At 40.9% G+C, this 24,342-nt stretch overlaps 2 protein-coding genes across 2 annotated transcripts in view; both read left to right on the top strand.

Moving 5' to 3' along the window:
* The window catches only part of prex2 (phosphatidylinositol-3,4,5-trisphosphate-dependent Rac exchange factor 2), a 91,077-nt gene extending 70,888 nt beyond the window's left edge, over positions 1-20,189 (top strand). Inside the window, exons 37-41 of the mRNA XM_006794596.3 lie at positions 8,330-8,396; positions 9,696-9,886; positions 12,889-12,991; positions 17,840-17,907; positions 19,883-20,189. Of these exons, the coding sequence (XP_006794659.2) occupies positions 8,330-8,396; positions 9,696-9,886; positions 12,889-12,991; positions 17,840-17,907; positions 19,883-19,928 (475 nt within the window). The 3' untranslated portion in view covers positions 19,929-20,189. The remainder of the gene's footprint in view (positions 1-8,329; positions 8,397-9,695; positions 9,887-12,888; positions 12,992-17,839; positions 17,908-19,882) is intronic.
* A 1,117-nt stretch (positions 20,190-21,306) lies between these two features.
* c9h8orf34 (chromosome 9 C8orf34 homolog) overlaps positions 21,307-24,342 on the top strand; it is a 71,300-nt gene continuing 68,264 nt past the window's right edge. Inside the window, exon 1 of the mRNA XM_087845617.1 lies at positions 21,307-21,614. Within this exon, the coding sequence (XP_087701743.1) occupies positions 21,546-21,614 (69 nt within the window). The 5' untranslated portion in view covers positions 21,307-21,545. The remainder of the gene's footprint in view (positions 21,615-24,342) is intronic.

Below are 24,342 nucleotides of genomic sequence, written 5' to 3'. Positions count from 1 at the left end.
ATTTGAATAATTTAAGGTTTGAGCAGTCCCGTGCCACATCGGTACCGAACCACTCAAGCAAAGTGTTCATTACCGGGACTGCTTTCTGGGGAGAGTTTTTAAATTGTTTGCAGTGTTTAGTTTGAGTGTTTTGTGAGTATCAGATTGCCCAAAGCAGAGTTTAGGAGAGCAGATTTTGCTGTGCATGGGGCTTTTCTGCTTGCCCTCCTAACTCTTTGTGCGTCAGATCTCCTGGGATTCTACAACCTTTTTAATAGTCAAATATTGCTATTTTGTTGCATCTCTTTCATCTCATCAGCTCCATTTCTGCAGACTGCATTGAAGATAAAGGTTATCAGTATCTAAAATGTCATTAGTCTAACCTTTTCATCTTATTTTCTATTGTAACCTTTTCACATGAATTATCCAAGCAAACCATTTGTTTCTAAATGGTGCAAACCATACACATAGAGTGGGAACTTTCTGGAATTAAGCCATGTTATTTAGGACAGCCTTTGGTTTGACATGTGTGCACATGTACTGTAAATGTCTGTACGCTTATACCTTTACTTAAAAAAACTTAAATTGAATTGACAGTACAGGCTCCAGCATTAACTCAGAGCAGATGTGTCTTACAGGCAAGCAAGTGTGGCTGGTGATTTTGGGAGCATTAGGAGTGCTGGGTAGGGATTTGGAGAGGCAGTGTGCTTCAGGGATACAAGCAGAGTGAAACTGTTGGAGACTGTGCTCTTCTCAAATACTGCTTTTCAGCAAAACCTGTTGCAGCATAAAACGGCTGATTATTTCAGTTGAAATCCAATAAGCTCTCTAAGCTCTCAAGACAGTTTTCAGGCCTCATGCTGTATATATACTGCAGTCTAGTGGGGTGAATCAGGGGGTGTAGAGTTGACATGTATATCTGCTCCCAAGCAACGACTCTACAAAAAGTCACTTTTTTTTTCTTTTTTTTTTAATTTTATTTTTAAAGAGTCTGGGCAGCAGTTTGACTTTATTTTCTGCTGATGTGATTCCCTGCAGCAACACCAGCGAGAAATCACAATGCAAAGCACACGAGCTGAGCACATAAACTTAACTGCAACTGTTTGTCAGTAACTGCTTCCACCTCTTATTTTTCTCCTTCTTTCGGACGCCCCCTTGTAAACCTCCCCTTTCACTCTTGCTGCCATCCTTTTTTCACAGATCACATTTTGTGGGAAAATACTGTAAAATGAAATGTGTCCAGTGACTAAACGATGATTAATACACGTGATGATCCTCAATGAACTTTTTGTCGTCTTTGAATTTGTTTGAGCTTTAGGGTTGTCCGCAAAGCTTAACAAAAAAACAAAACAAAACACAAAAACAAAACGCATGAGCTAAACCAGACCTCAAGACTCATGTTTAAAACATTCAAAGGTGCTCAGAAACTTGGCATCAAACGGATCAGCACATACAAAACATGTATGTATAGAATTTGAAATAGTGAAAAACAACCGATCTATTTTAATTTTTAATTTATTAGAGAAAGTGGGGAGGCGTCACCATGGCAACCAAGATAACAAAGCTTTCAGAAGAAGTGGGAAACCATCATCCTTTTCTAAAGCGATGATGCTGCATAGCATATCAATAGCATATTTAAAAATAATAGAGAAATAATGAATAATAATAATAATGAAAGCCAGTGATGTGGAAGACCTGAACTTGATTTAATCACCTCACTGAAACGATAGTCACTGAAATGATGTGTATATCCAGAAATGAAAAATCAAGTTAAGGATCACAAAAAGCATGCAAATCAATACTGTTGCTTTAAATTTGCTAGGGAATCATTCATTTATATGAAAGTGAAGTGAAGCCAGATGTGAACAACTGCCCCTTTCTGCTCCCACCCAGAGTGTTTCCTTGTTTTAAACGTCACAAAGTAAACAGTCCCAGGTGGTTTTCAGTAGTTAGTGCTGTGGTCTCACTCCGTGTAATATTACCAGCAGTTTTCTTTTGCCGGGTGCCATGTGTCATCCGGCTGACCACAGACCAGGCTGTGATGTCACTCCTCCCTCCGAGTTCCAACCTCGAGCACCTCGTTATCCTTGGAGTTCAGCCACAGCAGTGTTGGGTTAAACCCACGCTGTGGGCCGGAGCCAGAGGCTGACTGACAGACAGACCGAACGCTGAACACACATTACTGAACTGAATGAACTGCAGGACTGAGGGTTGAACGCTGTCTTGCTGTCGACTCCTTAGACAGATTCCCATTATTCCCAAGAACCCATGTGCATTTGGGACCCTGAAGGTGTAGTTATTTAGAAATTAGATTTTTATTTTTAAACTAACATTTCTTTATCAAATGCTGGCAGTGGAATCATTTTGAATTAAAGGTAAAGAGAGCTTCTCATTATATTTTCCTCTTGTGGGATCCCGTTTAAAAGAAACAAGTTTTTCTGCAGGAGCGATTTGGGGTTTGCGTGCATCATTTTGTACATGCGGTGCTTTTCATTGTGAAATGCTGAAGCACAAGGTAATATTTTATGTCTACATCAACTAATATTTTTGTGCTTACCCTGATCTTTGCCAGCATGTGTTGTGGACAGTTTCAGAGCGGTAAATAATACCACAATCTGTGTCTATGGCTTTCACTGTTCGTACCCACAAAAAGACGCAGCATGATCTGTGCCAACCCGTCATGTCAGATGAAGTCACTCACAAGTTTAACCACAAAACATGAACTCATGGGCCAGAATGGGTTAGTCAGCGGTATATAGAGCCAGAAACTGCACCCACGTTTTCAAGCTTGCATAAACCATCTTAGCTGACATGTGCATTTATCTAAAAGGACCCAGAAACACTGATGTGTTCAAAAGTGACAGATTCCTTAGTCACAGGTTTGCAGTTCGCTTAAATCGCATGCAAGTTCCCTGTCGTGCAAAAATCACAAAGATATTGAGTTTATTTGAGGGAATAAGAAAACTCTCTCAAAATGGGTAGAAGTACATGGAAAGAAGAGAAATCCCCCACCCCCATCCACCTCCCTCCCTTTAGGATCAGTAATAATAGAAGAGGGAAGATTGAAATGGTGAAATGGCAAGGTGGGGATTTCAGAGAGGGGATGAGAATGATGGGTTGAGGGCAGTGTGTGCAAGAGAGAGTTGGTCAGGGAAAGTAGATTGACGAAAGGAGAATCAGAGCAGAGAGCACGCAAATGCATTATTCAGAGAGAGAGGGGGAGAGATTATTGCAGGTTCATGATTTTTATCACATTTTGCTCTTATTGACAAGATCTTTCAGGAGGGACCTGGGTTTTCCATGTAGATACACCCTTCCAGTGCAAGAATATAAAGGTGCAGCAGTCGCTAAATGTAGTCTGCTCGTGAATTGTATGTGCAGCATATTCTTGTTGCAGGTGTAACAGTAACTGAGAGTGTAAGCAGGAAGCCTCAGTGGAGAAACTGCAATGTTGTGCTGCAGCCACTGAGCATTTCTCCCTAATTAAAACACATTTGGCAGTAACGGGGGAAAATGTTTGGCAGTTGATGTCCCTCTGATTTTAAAAAGAAGAAAAAAAGCTTGATTTATGTGGATATAAAAATTCTACACAGTCTGACAAATGCAGTATAATGATTCTGTGCATGCTGGTTGATAAGCAATAAATTTAGATGTATAGCTCTATCCCATTGTTGGTTTATATTATTAGACTGTTTAATGTTTTGTTAATTAAACAGTCATTTGTCATCACACCACAGCTTCTTCTAAGACATTTGCGCATATAGATACTCTACCAGCCATATGGACCCCATAATCATATCGCTGCACTTTACGTTGTTTAAGCAAAAGTGTTTAATGCCTGTCACAGGCTATATATTTTCAGGTCTAACACCGTTGCAGTATTCCCTCATTCCTTTTTAGATTTCACTTGCCTGCTGCTGGAACAGAGCATAGATGTGTTCAAATGCCAAATGTCCATCAATGTGATTCACTTGATTAGTTAATGGCTCGAGGTAGGTTTATCCTATACTTAGATAGCTGCATGTATCCACTCCAGCTGGCATCCTCAAAAACGTCAACAAAAAAAGGCATGTAAATTTATACCAGCAATAAAAGCCTCCTGGGCAGCTTCCTTGGCGTAGATCTCTCAGGACACATCCTCAGTATATGCCCAGAAAAGGAAATGATGGGTAGTTTGACATGACTTTAGATTGTTCCACATGCAGCACAGTGCTCAACATCACCAGTATGTAGCTGTGTTCCAGTAACACAGTTTCTACCTCTAACCGATGGTGTTTTTCCTTCCTCTTGGCTCACGGCAGTATTGTTAGTTATAGCAGTAGCTACTGTGGAAAATTTTTCCATTCGGCATGCATTAGCACTGCAGGACTCTAAAAAGATTACGCTTCCAGGCGGAGCAAAAGTCATGCAGCGGTGCAGCTCGTTTGAGTATTTTTAGTTTAGTGAAGAATTTGGCTTAATTGAGCTATTATGGATATTATGTATTTATGGATAATTCTAGATATTCAGTGTTATTATAGCGATTGCCTATGGATATTAACCTAACTTCAGGAGGAAGATATTTTGGTCTTCTATGCTAGTCCCAAGCAGCATCATTGCTTTCTTTCTGTTTTTCTCCACTTTGGAAAATGCTGCAGTTTTTGCTCTGGCAGAGGGAGTCCCAATTCACTAGAGCTCTGAGGAAGGTGGAGAGGCTTCGTTCTACTCCAGCTAGTGTGCACTGAACCTCTGTTTATAAAGCCCAGAGGGCTGAGCTTTTTCCCATTTATCACTTCTCTTTGATTCAATCATTGATTGGCTGTAATGATGACAGCTCTGCACATAGTGATGCTTAATGCGGTGGACCTTGACTCAGCTCTGTGCCACGTCCGGCACTAGTTTTAAAGATCCAGGAATACTTTGCATTTATTTATGTGCCCCATTAGGATCATAAATTTGGTCCCCATTTTAAGCAAGTCGCTCACCTTGTATTTTAGTAAATTTGCATGTCCTCAGTGTCCCAGTGAGAGCGTTTTAGTCACACAGTAACTACTCATTAAGAGTAGCACAATGTTGCTTTAGCTGAAAAGGATTGGAATTTCTCTCTTTATTATATGGCATGACATACATGGCAGTGTATTCACAGATGTCAAAGATCAGGTACATATTACATCCACCAACATGTGCTTTTACATCTTTGTAAAAATAGGACAAATGTGTGGGATAAGAAAATGACTTTCCTCACACATTCACACACACCATTTCACTGGTGTCATTGCGCTAACATCGCCGTGCGGTATGTGAGGGCCCTTGGAAGCCCTCATTAGCTCCCAGGCAGCTCTGCCACACAGAGAGGAGAATTTAATAATGGAGGGTGTCATTAATCATGGCTTTCTGAGTGATTTACATGGACCAGTACGGACCATACATAAGGTCATACGTAACGGCATAAATTCAAGACAATTTACTTGTGTGAATGAGTATGAAACTAAACCCACGGAAAGCATTAACACGTTTAATTCAAGGGGGCAATTTATGTTTCTTTTGGACGGTTTAATGTGCAGGATGTGGCGCTAATACAAGTGTTCCCACGCTACTTGTCTGAAAACATCTGTGCCTCAGATTCCTCTTCGTTGACGTTGCAGCTGACTGCTAATGCTCCCGTGCTGTAAAGGGCCTCGAGAGCCTTATTGTCATGAAGGTAAAGAAACAAAGAGAATTAAGTATTCTCATTGGCTCAGTGAAAGAAAACCGGCTACATGCAGAGCAGGTCATCTTTGGCCTGCAGCCAAATTCTCCATTAGAGCCTCATGTGAAACGCTATTGGCCGTGTGTGTGTGTGTGTGTGTGTGTGTGTGTGTGTGTGTGTGTGTGTGTGCGTGTGCGTGCGGTTTTCTGTTTTGTTGTTATTTCAGAGAGAGCCACAAGCAAGCTTTACCTATGGTTGTCTCAGTCTCTACTAAAAGCAAAAACACGAGGAAGGCAAATTCTTGTAAGCACGACAAGCTTGATTGCACATACTTAATGCAACCTTTATTTTTGGTACACACTTACTTTCAGATGGTAGGCTCAAGCTTTGATTGGCATAGTTTTCCCCAAAAACAAACAACAAAAACAATACAAAAAACACTTGAGAATTAAATAAGAGAAGTTTTTCAATTTTAACATTAGAGCGTGCAGGTGGGTTAGAAAATCGATGCCTGTAAGGGGAGTCGAAACTGGAGCCGTTATAGTGTGTTACAGTGTGAAGAAATAACACCCAGTGGATTTTTCAACCCTGTGTGTTTGTGTGTGTTCTTTACCGCACGGTGGTATGTTTGCGCACTGTGTGTGGCCTTAAAATGTCATATTTCACCCATAATAAAGGTTTCTAAGGTGCTCAGTTTCCAAAGCTCTGACAAAACATCATCGGCTCAGGAGATGTAACGCAGGTCCTTTTTAAATCACACATCACTTGTAAGTTGGACTCCTATTATTTTGTCATTAGAGAGACCTCCACGAGAGTCTGGGCCGTTCCTTGAGCTGTGGTTGGTGGTATTTTTAGTACGACTCTTACCGCAGGAGGATGAGATAATCAGTGGGTATTATGACCTTGGTTCTGCAAAAAAGAAGCGTGCAAGGGCGAGATGAGGTGCGTCTGTTTTGTCTGAAAAAGATAAACAACTGTGTGCAGACGAAGTAGAGTTGGACAGTTACACAAAAGTCGACTGCTATCGGACAGATTCTATTATATACGTTGAAGATAAAAGTCTGAGCAGTTGACCGATAAGGACGAGGGTGAATGGGCTCACAGTTGGAGTAAACAGATAACAGAACAGGAACTACATCAGGGTGAGGAATTCCAATAAATGTCATTTTGTGTGGCGTTCACAGTCTTTCAATGCGTGCTGCTGATTTGGTAAGTGAATAGTGTTTGCTTTGGAAGCTGTTGAGTGTAACCTTCGCTTACTTCTCAGATTTGTCCTTGAACGCCGCACTCGTATTCCAATAAGTATGCACTCACTTACAAATGGAGCTTAAGCCAAATACTAAATGACCGTTTACCCCTGACATGTGTTATTCGGCAATTTGTGGGCTTTTGGCCACTTTAAATGCTCAGACTATCCTAGTCTGTCTTGAGCATCATTTGAATGATAAGGTCATCTTGAACCAATTACATGGGCTGTTAGCTGCATCTGAACCCTTAATAAAGTCTGCTCATAGTCCTTTTGAAGAGCACACCTCAGAGTTAACGCATCATTTGGCCGATAGGCATTAGTTACCAGGAAACATTTACATGTGAAAGCATAGACTCAGGACTCATCTGTATCACAGAATAGATGCATGCTGTGTAATATTTAAATAGGCTTAAGTGATTAGGAAAATTAATCTGTTTTTTACACATATGTGTTGGTTCCCCGGGTGGGTGCAGGTTTCCTCCAGTATGACTATAGTATATATTTAATGCTTGTTTTCTCATTGAATTTTCATTTCAGCCAGAATAGTTAATAATCGCTATAAAATCTTGAGTCAGGGATGTGTTAACTATGCCCTGATTAATTAATTTCATTAATATTATGTCAAGCATAAACACCACAGACATAATGAATGCCTGCTTGGCTTGATTTTAATCACTTAATAGCAGAGTGAATGCAGATGAATGAGATGTGCTTCACTGATTCTTGTAAACAGTCTCCCTCCTTCACAGTCTGCAGTTGCTGAGTTTCTTAAAAGTTTTTTTTTTTGCTTCTTTATTATATTAGAGATTTCAGAAATGTGTTATATATCGGTGAATGTACGTTAAACATTATAATTGCTTCTAGCTAGAGGTAATGGAGTATGTGATTTTATTACAGGGTGTTTAATGTGGTGTAGTGTATCTATTTTTAGCACGCTGCTGGATTACTGAGATTTGATGGAGTCACAGACTGCTGAGTTTGCACCAGTAGCACTCCACCTCAGAAGGACTCATTGCGGCATACAGCGCCCATCTGCAAGGACGCCAGTGCAGGGCTGCCTCCAGTGGAGGAAGAGGAACATTGATTGTGCTCCATGAATGAATGAGGGAATGGCATTTGGAGTGATGCCCAGGACGAGAGATGCTTAGTCTGTGTTTCTGCTTAGCTGTGCCCAAGTTACTCTCATGATTGATAGTCAGATGGTGGCGGTCCATAATGAGCAAGTGGCCTAGTTTTCCCAGAAAGCCAGCCAGTTCTCCTGATGACCTAATGGTGTAGGGAAACAGTTTGGATTTCATGCAGTGGAACCGCTAAATAGAAAAACAACTTTTGATTGATTATTAAATGAAAGTCTTCTGTCATGTGATGGGTTTTAGTATGTGGCGTTTTCTCTCTCACTACATGTATTAACTTACCGTTTGTTTCTCACACAGGGCTTTCTACCTCGATCAGTCCAACATGCCGCCTAGCTCTGCACCAAAAGCAGCCCTCATAGATAAGGTAAGAACGACCTTACACAGCCTCATAGTACAGTTGTGACACTATGGGGGGGGGGGGGGGGGGGGGGGGGGAGGAGGAAGCCGAAGAGCAGGAGTAGATGCTGCAATATGGACCTGTTTGCATGTGTTGCAACAGCCAAGGGGGCAACAGCAGGAAATCACACTTTAAAGTCAGGTCCAGTCACTTACCTTGAAACTACTTCTATATTTACTCAGTATTACATGTAGTCACTAGCAGAAAAGTGCATTTTCTCTTAATAAAGTTATGGTCTTCCAAAGGTAAGAAGAGCAAAATTGTGTTCAATTTAATTAAGATGTAATTAGGAGAAAGAAATTACTAATTATAAAGGAAGAGTCGCCTTAAGAAAAACCAAGTTACATCCAGCTGTTCAGCCATTTAAAACCATGAATCTCTTCTCAAGCTCTGCATGGCTAGGTGCTTGACTTTTACCTGTGGCATTGGGTGAACAGGTTTGGCCAATAGTTTTGTCCATGCAGTGTAAATTAGTGCTTTTGCCTCATTCACACAACAACTTTTTTGTACGCCTACGCCTTTCTATCTAACATTCAAAGTCTGATAAACTTGTGGGAGAGCAACTCAGGGTTCAGTATTTTGCTGAGGGATACTTTGGCATGGGATCAAACCACCAATCTTCCCCTCTGAAGATTAAACACTCTACCTCCTGAGCTACAGCCACCCCTTGTCTTGAAGCTCCTTCCCTCAGATTTCTGAAGCTCAGACTCTTTCACAGCCTGGGGGCACAGTGGCTAAAGGCTGATTTCTCCATGTGTTGTTGCGGAGTTCTGTGGGACCAGTAGGAAGCCAGTATCCAAGGATCTGAGACATCTGCTAGGTACAGATGTCTGAGAGAGGCTGGCGCCACACTATGAAAAAAAAAATGAAGCAGCCTTAACAAGTCAGTCAATGCAGTGGCTTTTAAAGGAAACTTTATCTTCATTTATGGCTGCATATTTTATTCTTTGAATCAAGCAAAGCTGCTCTAGTAGACTCCTCCCTTTAACCCAAATGTCTACTTATTAGCTTTCCTTATAATCAGAAGGTCAGAGGGCTGTGTGCCTGACTATATTATGGATATCCCATCAGCCAACAACTAGATCAAATTGTTAAAAAGCTGGTTGGAAGCTTCACCCTTGAATGCCCAGCATTGTAACAATGTATATATGACAGCCTAAGACAGAAATGGTCTAACTCCAATGTTAACCTTATAATCTACTCAGTTTATTTTCTTTTCTTTGTGATTTAATCCCACACTAACCTCTCTGCGTTGTTTCTGCCCAGTTAATGCGTCCCCTCAACGCTCTGGAGGAGCTCTACCGTCTGATGGAAAGTTTTATTAGTTGTCGCCGCACCGCTGCTTGTCAGTACACCGCCTGCGGGGCTTCTGGCGTGGGGCTGCTCTCTGTGGCCTCTGAGCTCTGCTCACGTCTGGGAGCCACACACATTGTCATGTGCAACAGCGGCGTTCATCGGTAAGTGCGTGGGCACATGTATTGTGCGCGTCTTCTACCTCACTATGGGCCGCCTCCAGTTAAATTATACGTTTTGCGCTCATCATGTTCTTTCTTTTGGCAGCGCACTTGCAATTTTCCTTTCTCTTTCATCTGTTTTGCGTTGACACTCTTCTCACCTTTCCCATTTCCACCGCAGTTTCTCCCTGCTCCCGTGCATCTCAGTTTATTCTCTAGCTACATCTCAATTTCATGAGCCCCACACTGTTTGCCCTTGGGGTTTTCTATTAATACACTTTTCTCTGCATTAATTAACAGCAGGATATTTTGGTTAATGACATGCTTCTCAGACCAGAGGAAGGCATACATAGGAGATGGACCAATTACTTCCATTCTCACTGAACTCTATATACAGCTTCCTAATTCACCTGCTGCTGAGGGCAGCATTCATCAGTGCACGAGGACAAAAATATCCAGATCGTTTGTCACCGCTGATCCCGAGTACAAGCTTTCATCTTCATCTCGTACTCTGCTCTTCCCCTACACCCACCCACCCACCCGTCTCTCTGATACCCTCTTCCTTTACCGTGTGACAGTTTCCATATCTTTTTGTCTCGGTTATATGCGCAGGCTCGCACACGCTCGTTCATGCATTCACCGTATGTGACTGATGGCTTGATAAAGGGCTGCGGATGGAGCGGTCTGGTTGACAGAGCTCTAATAGAAAGTTCCTGTCTGTGCAATGAGTTCTGTTTATGAACCTACAGCCTATATTTGTGTGTTTCCAATTACATTTACTGGCTACAACTCACTCAGATACGCAGGCTAAGTGTAGTGACACATCAGGTGACAGCACCTGCCATATCAGAGGTTTATTTGTCAACAGGCTTTCTCTTTAAACACCGTTTTACCCTTTAAACTTGGAGAATGATGGGCGTATTGGACTTTGTATGACGGGAGAGTGAATCGCAAATCCTTGGACCGGTGCAAGTTTTCTAAAAATCAATGTCATAAACTTTAGCAGATCAGGGTATATATATATATATATATATATATATATAAAAACCCTTTCTACTATTAACAGTGCACAGATTGTAGGAAAATGAAACAATTTTTGCTGCTTTCTCTGTAGACTACGAATTGTTAAAATGTAAATGGTGAGCACGCCGCCTAAATCTGGAACAATTGAAAAGCCAGTGAAAGCAAGCCAGTAGATTAGCTATGTGGAAATTGCATTATCAGTGTGACAGTCTTCTCAGGCACTATTGATTGGATTAGTTGGCTTGATGGATGAGTTTTAATAACAGTGAAAGCGTGATATTTTGGGTGATATCAGCAAACCCTAGCGTTTCTCTGTTTTCCTTTTTTTCCAGTTACTCTGAGGATTCACTGACTGAGAGCAAAAAAAAACAAAGTTACTACTAATTCTATATTTGGCCTGTTTATACTTTCCCCCCCTTTTTTAGTTCTCCTCTTAATTCTATCTTTCATTCCTTTGTGTCTTTCTTTCTCTTGTTCATTTATCAGTATGGGCTCACTCTGCAGAAACACAAAGTGTAAATGGGATATGTGATGGAACAACATAAAACAAATGGGTATAAATCATCTCATACTATCTCACCAGCCCTAATCAAAAGGGAAAATGTGCAGGCTAACGCGCACACACACAGATTTCATGCAGTTCCTTCATCGTGCTCCAGCAGAAGAGATATTTAAAGATCCTCCTTTTTAGCTTTTTTTTTTTTCTCCCCACTTCTTTATCGGTGTGGGAAGCTCAAAGCGGGTGCTTAAAATATTCTGGGGTGGCCTGTGAAAGGACATCCTCTGCAATTCTCTCCTGGGATATCTTTCGGCACATACTGGAAATGATTGTTGGGTTCATTACTTTTATCGTATCTTGTTTCCCTGTAATAAAGTTATGCAACTGAAACTCAAGGGGACTTTTAAATCTTGATTTGATTGACTCAAAGTAACGGCTTCTGGCAGTGATAAGTCCCCTGTCTCACATCTGCTCTTTTTTTTTCTTTTTTCTTTTCTCTTCCGTTCTCCTCGGTCAATGTGAAACCCTACCATGAGAGGAGGAGATATTAAACAAACAGCTCAGATTTCTTAGCAGCGTCATGGCAGTGTTGGAACTTTGGACAGTTCAATTTGCAGTGAAAAGGCTCTGGATCGATCGACCAGTACAGCTTGTTATCATAGAAAGGTCATCCAGCAGCCTTGATGCCCGTCACTGGCTCTCTAAGGATCTATCCCCACACTGCCATCTGTGTGTGCGTGTGTCTGTGTAAAGGCAGAAGAGGAAGAGGTTGGCTGTGTATGTGCCTGGGAACAAAGTTTGCTGCAACTAATGAATCACAGACTCGTGTCAGCACTCATTTTACACATATAGCATCCTTATGGTGGTGAGAGTATAGCGCCTCTGCCAAAGGAGAAGCACTGACTTGTCCTTGGACCTCTTTCTCTGGGCTGAGGACAAGAAAACCTGGAAGTCTCCTCAAGTCCCAGAGGTCTACCACAAATTTCCCTCTCTTGTGCTTGTTCTAAGGCAAAGATCAGCGAACTTGTTATCCTCTTGATGCGCCGCGTTTGCTCGCGGTGATTGACTTTTCAGAAGCAAGTGCAGTGATTCATTAGAGCGGAGACGAGTGAAGGTGAGGCTGGTGCGATGTAATGGCAAGGTGTCAAGAGGAGCAAAACGCTCTCATGGTGATGTGATTTAGCTGAGCTGGATTTTATTCTCAGTTGATGTTTGTTTCAGTGTCAGATCTCACTTTCAGTCCCCGTCTGCTGCACAGGCTGCTCGACTGCCGTCATGTGTCAAACACGGACTGCATTTTAATATTGCAGAGTCATGGAATTGGGGAAAATACATTAAAAACCTTTTGTTTTAGGCGTCACAAAGTCCTAGTCCCAGATTTCCTCAGTGGATACTGTATTTTGATCGATGGTAAAGAAGATGATTAAGCATCATTGCACTGTTTGATGAGAATAAGCCTGACCGCATGTTTTCTCTCTAACAGCTGCACCCTGAGTGTGACACTGGAGCAGGCCATCCTGCTGGCTCGAAACCACGGCCTTCCACCTCGCTGCATCATGCAGGCCACCGATGTCATGAGGAAGCAGGTATGTGTTTCGCAGATGTCTGCTATAACGAGCCGTTGTCCACTTTGTAGTTTTCCCAGTGCCATCCATTTACACACGTCTCTGACATTTCAGAGGGAGTGTTTTTGAAGGTAAAATAATCGTGCTTTGAATGGCTGTTAAAAAGAGCTTACCTGGCTGCCTTTGACTTAAACCCTGATTATATGATGCAAGGTCATTAATCACCACAGTGATCAGCTTCTCTTCTGTTTTGATAGGGAATGACAAGCTGCTCTGGCAGCCACCTCATTCTCTCGGGATATTTTTGTGCCGTCTTTTCCTCATCGCTTCTCCGGAAGCTGTGCAAACAAAGCAAAACTACAGACCTTCAGTTCAGTTTGTGAACACATTACGTAACCCGGTTCAAAGTAAAGCAGGAAAGCTAAAAAGTTTAAGACTGAAACTTTTACCTGTGAGTGAAACCTCATGGAGACAGTGCGGCGAGTGGAGAAAGGGTTGTTTTTAAAAGAGAAGAACGGTCAATAGATTAAAAAGGGAAAAGAATTTCCACAGAATTGGACTGCAAAAACAATCAATTCCAAATCTTTTGTCTGCTTAATTTATCAGTAAGTAATGAGGGAACAGGACTCACATTTCCTTTAAACATCTTGTCAATTTTGAGCCTCTGAAAATGTAGGACTGTTTTTAAAAATGGTTGTACTAAAACAGTAAATGCAATGCTTCTGTTAAACCTCTTGAATTAAAGCTGAAAGTCTGCATTTCAATCAACTCTTGATTGTTGGATTTTAAAGTCCTCTGTTCGTGGTGCACAGAGGGCTACAAACACTGCCAACTGTATATAGTATTGTTATACAAGAAAAATAAGTGCCTTTCAATTAAAGAATTTAAATCTTCTCAATCCATTTTCCTGCCACGATGACTTAAAAAGAATAACTACTGCGTTGGTGTTTTATAAATGAATAAAGGTAAAGTGAATGGAAGTTATTTGAGGTTAAAAAAAAATGGTAATAATAAAAAAGAAACTCATAGAGGTGGAAAGGAAACTAGAGAGCTAATTAACTGAACTGACACATTAATAGTCGTAATACTCACACACACACACACAACACAGAGGAGAAATGCATAATTCTTCCGTCTTACCTTCTGACAGGTAGTTTTTCTTCCCCACATAGACAGATATTGTCTTAGATGACTATTCTGGGATAAGTCACGTACCAAAGAACAGCATCATGAAGGTATCTTTTAATGACTTACTCTGATTTCCACACCGTACCTTGGCCTCTTTTGTTAAATTTCATCTCAGCATCCTGATGCTGCTGCTGTGTCTACCGCGGTGACATTTTCACACTCTGAGAAAATTTGTGTCTCAACTCACAGAACAGTTTCTGCATCTGAAGTCATCACATAGACCGCACGCTTCGTCGAGTGGAATAGAAAGAGTTGTGCCATTTTAACTTCCTTGGTCAATATTTCTCACAGAGTCTATTACTTCAGTAATAATGATATTTTTAAAGGGAACCGGCAGTAAGTATGCTTTTGGGTAATGAAAGAAATATTAGCTGGTGTCCACATGAAAAATCATTAGCTCCTGTCTACATTATAATTTGTTTTGCCTCTTTCTCTCTTCCACCCCCCAACCTGATTTCAAACTGATCAGATATGCATTCGCTGCTACCAGAATATGAATCGGACCAAATGAGAGAGTAATGAGAAACTCGGCAGACTCGTTGAAAGTCTGGGGCTTGTTTGTTTATCTGCATATGCATTAGGAGTCAAAGGAAGAAATTCCTATTAGTCTTTCAGTATATACACATTATCACCTCATTTTTTATTTTTAAAAAAGGCTCTAACCATGACCACAGCTCAAACTCTCTTTGAAAGTTGTATCAGTTGTGGTTTCATTGCTATTTTCACTGAGAGGAGAGGAGAGGTTGCCCAGTAGGCTCAGATCCTGCAGGACAAGAGGCATTTAATTTCTCCTCTCAGAGAAATGGGATGGCAGCCAGCAGGATGCAACTTTGTGCATCGTGTGACCTTGAGTTGTATAGTGTACAGCTGGCAAACATTTGGAACCTCGTTGCGAGGGCTGTGATTTGAGGATATTTTACATCCGTTCTGAAAAGTGCAGCCATGGGGATTTATTATTTAGATTAATACAAGTAAACCTTATTCTGTAGTGAGACATTTTCTCTTGCCTTGTGTCATTGTTGACCTGGACAGACACTGAGGAGACGTGGTTCAGCCCAGATAGAGAGCTTTGGGGAATCTGAGCTGCGTTGTGTGTGTTTGTGTGTGCGTGTGTGTGTGTGCCTACCCTTGCTCTCAGACATCAGCTGATGAATTTGGTGAATATGAATATCACACAGGATTTGAATGACACATCTTCTTTCTTGCTGTAGAGTCACAGTTGCTCACAAAAAAGGTTATCAGCACAGAATCCAGTCCCAGCAGGATTCATCGATCAAGCCCAGACAACGTAATTCAGAATGAGAATGCTGCGTGGAGGTTTACAAATCATGCTGAGATTAGACCTGCTTTGCCCAAATTGCATCAAATACGTCCAATATTTGCTCTGTATACAAACAGTGTACAGCTTTATACTAAAGGTAAAGAATAACTTATAGCATTGGCCTTATGAACTCATGAAAAAAGAAAGATCTAGTCCCTTTCAACTTTTTAAAATATCTATAAGAAATTAATTTTGCGGAGAAGTAAGCGTTGCTTTTTAAAAACAGATTGAAAATACTGACAAATACTCATCATAATTAATTTTACTTTCAATTAAAGCTGGGGGCAAATATTACGTCTCTCGTTTTTAGAAGCTGCCACAGTACATAAAGAAACAGCCAACACATGTGCGTTATTAAGCATTTGCAGAGTCAACATGTGAAAAATGAAAACATTTCTACTAATTACAGGCAGCACTTTGCATGCGTGAGCGAACTCATGCTCATTATAAACCACCGAAGGACTGTGCATGCACTATTTGAACTCTGTTTCCTGGACAACCATTTTAATCTTTTTTTTTTATCACATATATTCTTTAGCATTATATGTATTTGAGTCTGTGATAATTACATGCTGGCTGCTTTATTGATGGCAGAATCTGCCTGCTTTTCCACCACTTTGGCCCAGACTACAATATCTTAATAACTGTAGTATAGATTGGCGTAAAATTGAAGATTATTTATTAGAAAATGTGATAATAAATGATGTGAAGAAGACATTCCAGAAAGCCTAAACTTTAACATTTACTAAGTGTTTGTGGGGCTTTAGCAATAGATAGGACAGGATAAACCTATTGTTACCAACGTATTGGTTTTGATAGCCTATTGCCATGATTGGAATTTAGATTGTGTGTTTAACGAACAGTTGAATAGGTGTACCTAATAAAGTGGATGATGAGAGTAGATGCTGTGGATGTAGATGCCTGTTCTTTTTACTTACTTGTGAAGTAGGTAAAAACAAGAAGTCTAATATCCTGTTGGAACCTAATAAGATTCTGAAAGTTTCACAGATTTGTAGTTTAAAGTTCTCTTCGCTTTGTTTTTATCGTCTCCAGAACCATCCTTTGAGAGTATACATTCATTATGTTGGTCTGTAAAAGTCCTCGGATAATTTCAGAGTCGTGTAAACAAAATTCCACTTATTTAATTTGCTTTTAGAATAGTTTTGGTGTCGTCTCTCTGTATGCTGTGTCCTTCAGGGACATTAGGGTTCATCTCTGTCTGGAGGCATCAGAATGGATGGCCGTGATAGGCATCGAGTAATTGCTGATGCTATCCTGTTATCTGGCTGTAACTCGAAACAGACGGTAAGATGGGGCACGGCAGAGTTGTAACTGAGAGGTCGGCTAATGCACTTTTGGCCGCTTGCTCTCTCTCTGCTCAAAGAGCAGATGCAGATCTGCTGATGACCTCTTTAAAAAAAAAAAAAGAAAAAAAGATTTGATTATGTGGTTTTTGTGCTTACTTGCATGCGGCGCAGATGTAGAGACGGTGTGTTTGTGAGCGCAGGTGTTTGTGCCTCTAAATTGAAAGCCTAAGTTGCTTCCTGCCCCCCTACAGTCATTTATCTGCCGACTCTGCGCACAGCCAGCAGACTAAAGGAACATTAGCAAAGAGCAGACATACTCCTGACTGGGCATAATCAAACTCTGTAACACACACAGGCAGACACCCTATTCATCTTCCAGATTCCTTACTACTGGTTTACAATTCCGTACAAAGACTAATCCGCATTGTTCTTTTGCCTACACAGAAACAAAGAAGAGCTACACACTGGCAGCAGCAGCTTAAATTTAGACTCTATACATGCACCGTGCACCTCATATGCTTCATAACATATAATATTTAGAAAAGAACCTGTAATTTCTCCCCTGCAGACAGCTGAAAGTCATTCAAGGCTGGAGATCCTCATGTTGTTAATTAAAAACTATCACTGGAGAGATGAAATATGAGCTTCTTGTGTTTTTGAATTTATGACCATAAATAAATCTGTTCAAAGATGAGAAGGGGAAACCAGAGATCCACTAAAGTCAACACTGACTCAAAACTTCACAGTGCTCCTGATTAAATAAACATCAATAAGCTATTATTGGAAAAATAGCACATGTGATGTCAGATTGTAGACGGTTTGAATGATATTGCTCAGCAATTTATTATTAATAAGAGCTGACAAACCATATATTTTGTAGCTTTAGGAAAAAGAACTTCAACCCCCAGAGGGCAGAAATGTTCTTCGGCTTATTGTCTAAGCTTTGTTTAAGCTCTTCTCTCTGTGGTGTTTCATTCAGCTTCTGTTTGTGGCTGTTGCTTTTGGATTTATGTCCTTGTCCTCAATTATTATTATTATTTTTTTGTCTTTTAGGGGGCAAGAGTTCAAAATTCTGCCAAAAACCTGGGAGTGAGGGATCGCACACCATCGTCCGTCCCAAGGTAAAGCTACAGGCACCACTCGTTTTACATTTGGCAACATTAGTTAAAGGTCATTAGCTTTTCTTGTTTTTGAGGCCACTCTTTTTAAGGATTTTTCCAAACTTCATGTTATGGATCTTTCTTCGCACTTCTTTCCATGGATGGCATAAAAGATGAATTTAACCACAGGATGTCGACCATTAGTTTGAAGCTCTGGGTTTCCTGTATTTATTAACCAGACATGACTATATTTGGAGCACAGAGTAGAGCTGATTAGCTACTGCTAACTAACTAGACTGCATAGCAAAGGAGCCTCTGTTATTCATATCTTATCTTTTTTGTAAAAAATGGTGAAAAAAAATTGCAAATCAAGCGTCAAGCCACTTCCTCATTGGCTTCACATTTTACACCAAAAAATTATGTATGTCTTTTATATGCAGTCTATGATTAAATCCAATAATTTAATGAGGAAACTGACTCGGAAGCTATGTAAGAAAATAAACTATTTATTTATGCACATAACATTGGCCAAAAAAGATGCTTTTTGGAGTGCTTTTGGAAGAGAGAATTAAACAACAAGACCCAGCAAGATGATGTTCAGCATGAAAAAGTGCCTCCATAATGTCCATCTGAGTAGCTGAGAAGAATTAAGCAGAAGGACATGTACTGTAGTGCTATAGATCTCTGCGTGTGCTTTTTCAACAGGTCTGGAACCAAATGGTCATTTTAGGGATATTAGCAGAAAGATTCCTGTTGCTCAGTAGCTTTAACAGGAGGGCAAAGACTGCGGTAGCCATTTGGCTATGGCGTATAGGTTTTGTGTGAGAGGCAGCCCTTTTGAACCTTTTAGTGAAATTGACAAATAAAATTAAGTGGCCGGATGATTAGTGTTGAGACACTGAGACATTGTGGTCATGCAGCAAAATTACTGCACTCCCTGCAGGCTTTTGTCATAAGTGTTGCAGCATAAGTAGCTGCCACAACTGTGGGATATGTATGTATCCTCTGAGGGTCTTTACAAGATGGACTCTCATTCCTGCTGATCTGGAGATGGAAGGGTCTCTTACATTTTGCCCCGTAGTTACGTGTTGTTAACGCTCAAGTTGCGAGAGATTCACGTGATGTTGTGGAAAATATAATGAGACTGCGTTTTTCCACTGTGCAGAAATGATCTTTCAGGAGATGCAGATGTGAAGTGTAAAATATTGATGCATTTGTTATTAAAAAACAAAAAACCCGGAGAAGAGATGAGCGCAAATGCTTCTCATATTCTCACTTGGCAAAGAGAGTTTTCTTGATACCACCATTTAGATTGGGAACACAGTGCACACCTACACAATCAACAAGCAGCTAGGCTGTCTTCAAGACTTTTGTTAGAGGCAAAACAAAGAAGTTCAAACAAGACGGCCAGGTTCCCGTGCTCCGCTGTCCCTGACCTCCTTCAGGCGTTTTTAAAATGTTAAGACCTGAAAAATAGAGGGGTCCACTCCAACAAATTCATCATATCTCATGCTGCTCGGGTTTGATCTTGGATTACAAGTGACCTATCACGGACAAGAGCAAATCAAAGTGTTGCTTCAGCAATGTTTCTGTTCACCAAGGTGGCAGAAGAAACCATGATTTGACTGGGAGAAGTATGGAAACTATTAGGACACTTTTTACATTTAATAATTTAACAAATGAATACGGATTTAACAGCTCATGGACTTATACATGAGCACTTTATATTTTACATTACGATGTATAGAGGGCAGTCTTATCAAGTGTAACAAAGATACTGTGCATAGTTTATTTAGTACGTACAAGTTTTTTGCTTGTTCTTTACTCTCTTTGCATATTTAATATTGTTTTACTTGGTAATACAGAACTATTACTGCATGCTTCCAGTACGCATCCTCATATCCGGTAACTCCAAACAAAGACCTGAAGCCTGAAGAATCATCACTTGGGTCGAATGTAATTAAGCGTCATGTTGCATATGTGTTTCTCTGATCAGGTTGTACAAGCTGTGCCAGCCTCCACCCCCAGATGGTGATCCATAATGCATCGCATCCAGGAAGAGGTCTTGAGGATCTTTTGAGTCAGCAACGCTTTCCCTCCACCGATAGCTTAATCTAATTAAAGAGAGTTATTGGGTTCATTTTACATGTCCAGAGTAGCTGCCTAAAGTGTAAATAGAATTTCTAAACCTTAGATTGTGTTTTAATACTTTACATTTTTCACTGTTGTATTTGATACATATTGTTGATTTTCTTTTTATTCTGTGACGCATCTGACAAGACAATGTGTCAGAGCGAAATTAGCTTAATGAATGAACAAAATTAATCCCATCAGTTAAGTGTCTGCATGTTATTCTTCTTGTTTTTATGAGGGACATTTGCATTTCATGGTATTAGCTTTATTTGCATATGAAATAAATGATTAGAAGGATACTGGATGTAATTTGGCACAGTATTTGTTCAAATTAGCCAGTAATTTGTCAGCTTCTGTTCAGCTCTGACTTCAGTGCTTTGTCAGTTCCGTGCTGTTTAATCATATGACTGTGTGTGTGTGTGTTTCATGAAAAGATCTTTATTCACTTGTTAATATGCACAGCATTTAGCAAAAAGAAAGAAAAACAAGGGGGGAAAGTGTTGATAGAGTCATACTGTCTCACTGGGTTCAGATTGTTAGGCATGCACATGAAGATTTTTCAGTGATTTTTATCAGTATTAACAAAAAACAGCATAGAGTTAGGAGCTATATTCCGTGTTCCTATATTTTTATATATATATTGACAATACTCAGGATTAAAACATGCTATCATTGTAGAGTGGATGACTAGCTTGCTACTATGCAAAGGGTGATGTTTCCTACATAGACCGTATGCCTCTGTATGATCAATGTAAAAATAAAGATGATTGGGGGTTTTCTGCATATTCCCTTCAAAATCCCACAAAACAATAATAATAATCCTGCCATGTATACAGTTTGTAAAATGTATATTAAAGCTGATTACAGGGGACATTTCTGTAGTTGATTTACTCCTGAAAATGACCACTTTTCCACCGGCCTTGTTGGTTGTGGTTGGTGTAGAAGGTACCCGCCTTTCAACAACTCTTTATTTAGGTGTGCATGCAGTTTTACTTATCAGTGTGCAGGTAATGTGGTCTAATTAAAGATACGAGGAGAGAAGTGCGCTTGTTTTCTTGTGGTAATTAGCAGAATGCACAGTAACTGTGGTCAGTGCACGAATTTGTTGCCCAATTATCATGCTGAAGCGCGCGCGCACACACACACCACAGTCTCGTTAAAGATAGTGCTAGGCAGTGCCCGGTGTATAAGTGGGAGTGGCCGTGGCGCGGTTAAAACTGGCAGCCAGTAAGCGGAAGATTTGTAATCTCTGTCACAGAGCCGCTGTGGCATTGGCTCATGCGGGGAAGCTACAGCCACAGAGTCAGTAAGGCGACAAGCTGGGGAAGGTCCCGGGCTGACTCTCCTCCAGGATGAGCCGGACTCAGAGTCGCCCGCTCCGCACTTGACGCAAACCTGCCTGAACTTAACGTGGCTCGGTGCACATTTTCTACATTTCAAGTCGCCGAGACGTCTCCTGAAGGACGAATGACAGCGGCTCACCTCATGATTTCATCCCGCTAAAAGCTCAACACAGCAGTTTCTCCATGGCGTCTCTTCAACAGTCAAGAATTCAGTCGTATCTGGAGAAGAATAAAATCGGACCCTTGTTTGAGGTGAGTGTACGAATGTGCATCCAACTCCGAAGTTATTGGCAGCCGGTTTAAAGGACCACCACTGCTGTGCACCGGACTGCGTTATTCGCTTTAATTTATAGTTTGTGCCAAATGGCGAGCGCGCGTTTGCGTGAACTGTCACTGGCTTATTACTGCATTATTACTCATGCGTCGTATAGTTTACATCAGAAGGACTGGTTTCAAATAAAAACATTTATTTTCTTGCACTTCTACAGCCGATGTCTTCCCCCTGCGCTTCCCTTTAAACGACACTGCAAACCCTATAAAGCAATATCGGCTGCTCTGTCTGCCCTCACATCTCCAAGCTTACATCCTTCTGCTGGTGATTTGCATTTAAGAAGACTGGGATGTAGCATCCTCTCTGTGCCTTTTACAGTTTGGTGAAGTTGGGGGAAGCCAGTTGTAATTCAGACTGCACACAGTAGGCTTAGCTTTTACTATACGTTGTGCTACAGAGGACACAGCCAGCCTCGCTGTGTGTTTGTCGCTGAAACCGTCTGTGTGTTCTTCATCGGGGGTTATTCTGGGTGAGAGCTACAGTAAGAAACCCAGGGGGTTAGGAAAAGCATGACTTCATCCCTTGTTTGCTCCTGGATTAATTGCTGAAAGCAGGACTGCACGGGTGTGAGACATAATCAGATTTATTAGAAGTAGCTTTTCTCTGAGGTGCAGAAGCCTGATTTCAAGAATCACTTATCACCATGAGAAGAAGGCAAGGATACAGAGGGATGGCTGTATACGTGAACTGACTCTATACGTGCACTTCGTGTGCTTCACAAATGTGCTGACGCTTCACTTTTCCCCAGCTGCATGTGTGGAAGCGGCAAACGCACAGAGCTTGAAGTGCATGGATTACAGGAGCTGCTGTGGCTTGTTTCAGCACCGTGGACAGTGAATCAAGCCTAACATGCATTTCACCAGCGTAGAAGAGAGAAAATCTTCCTACCAGGCTCAAAACCGCTCAGTTGAAAGGCCTCTGTAACCTCTGATTGTTTGTCTTTGCTCCCTCCATCTTCCTCTTCCACCTGTCCCCCCTCCCCACCCATCCCTGCCGCCTGTCTGTGATTTCTTTTTCATTCCTTGCTCCGTGCTCAATTAAATTGTGTTTCCTTCATGTGACGATTGAAGGCGATTAAAGCCAAGGAAGTGCTCGGCGCGCTGATCAAAAATGCATTTGTTGCAAACATCTGCGATGAGACTTTATAGTGAACCATTCACATCCAGAGTTGTCTCCCAAAGTTATCAAACAGACTTGTTATTCTGAGTTACAGAGACGGGGATCGTTGGCGAGGTGTTCACAGCAAATAGGCTGCGAATGGCATGTTGTGAGGCTGCATTGTGTCGTGTAGATTTGCTGGGGAAACTGCCAGCAGGGCGAAAGAGGTGTAGTAAGAGGGGGATATTGAAAACTCTCCTGGGTCTGTCGCTCTCCTCATGAGAAAAATGATGTAGCTGCTACCCTGCTGCTGCGCTTGAAAACCCTTGACCATTTCATTGTTGTCCTAAAGAAAATCCATCCGTGTGCTTTCAGTTGTGAAGAAACAAGTTCTTTTTTTATTTTATTTTATTGGACAAGTCCTGAAGAGAGGTTTAAATTCTCGCTGTAATTTCTTTTCTTTTTTTTTTTTTTCCTTTTTTTTGGATCAGATATAGAAAATTGATACAGGTGAAGGAATGATACAGCTGTTCTGTGCTGCTCAGACCAAAAAAGGGGCTCGCTGGAAGCTTGATATCCAAACAATACAACACCTACAGGTAAAATGAATTTATAAATGTACTTGTAATTAAGGTACTACAAGAGTACAGTGTGGACAGTTATGGCAAAGTGAACTACAAAAACAAAACTTAGTGATACTATTACAATATAATGGTCTTGTATTACAGAGATTCATTATAAACAAGAAGCCATCGTGATCACAAACACTTTAACACTTGCCCTGTTAAATTACAATAATGTGCTGCCAGCTAGAATTGCCTACATCAAAGTGCTGCTTTTATAATATGTATTCTATAATCTGCAGCACACTCTTACTGTGAAAGATATTACACTACCACACTATATAATAGAGGTTTTATTCTCTAATACTGCCAGCTGTAAGGTTGCCATTTTACTCTTTCTTTTTGAATCTCCATAAATAGTTTTGTACAAAAATATATAAAAGTGTCATAGAGCTACAGTCATTGGACACTATTATTATTTAAGATGGGTACACTGTAGTTATGAAGGGATGGACGTGCTCACTAACCATCCTCATGTAGGCTGTGGTGTTTAAATGATGCTCAATTGGTACAAAGTGTGTCAACAAAATATCCCCTACACCGTTACACCGGTCTGTGCCTTTGAAACAAGGCAGGATGGCTTCATCCTTTCAAATAGCAACCTCAGTTTGCTATTTTCAGCTGACAGGAGTGTTGCGTGGTGTGGTCTTCTGCTGCTGTAACCCATCTGCCACAAGGTTCAATATGTTGTGCAGTAGATCCAGAGTTTCTGAAGTAGACCACCATGTCTGGCACCAATAAACATGTCACATTCAAATCACTTTTCTTCCCCATTCTGATGCTCAGTTTGAACTTCGGCAGGTCGTCTCAGCCATGTCTACATGATTAGATGCACTTAGTTGGTGACGTGCGATTGGCCAATTAAAGCGTTAATAAGAAGTTTAACAGGTGTGACTAACAAAGTGGGCATTGAGTGTAAAACCACTAA

Source organism: Neolamprologus brichardi, chromosome 9 (assembly GCF_056152115.1).
Source record: "Neolamprologus brichardi isolate AB-2024 chromosome 9, ASM5615211v1, whole genome shotgun sequence".
Taxonomy (NCBI): domain Eukaryota; kingdom Metazoa; phylum Chordata; class Actinopteri; order Cichliformes; family Cichlidae; genus Neolamprologus; species Neolamprologus brichardi.
The sequence above is the reverse complement of the archived record's forward strand: the minus strand, read 5'-3'. Positions and strand labels throughout refer to the sequence as shown.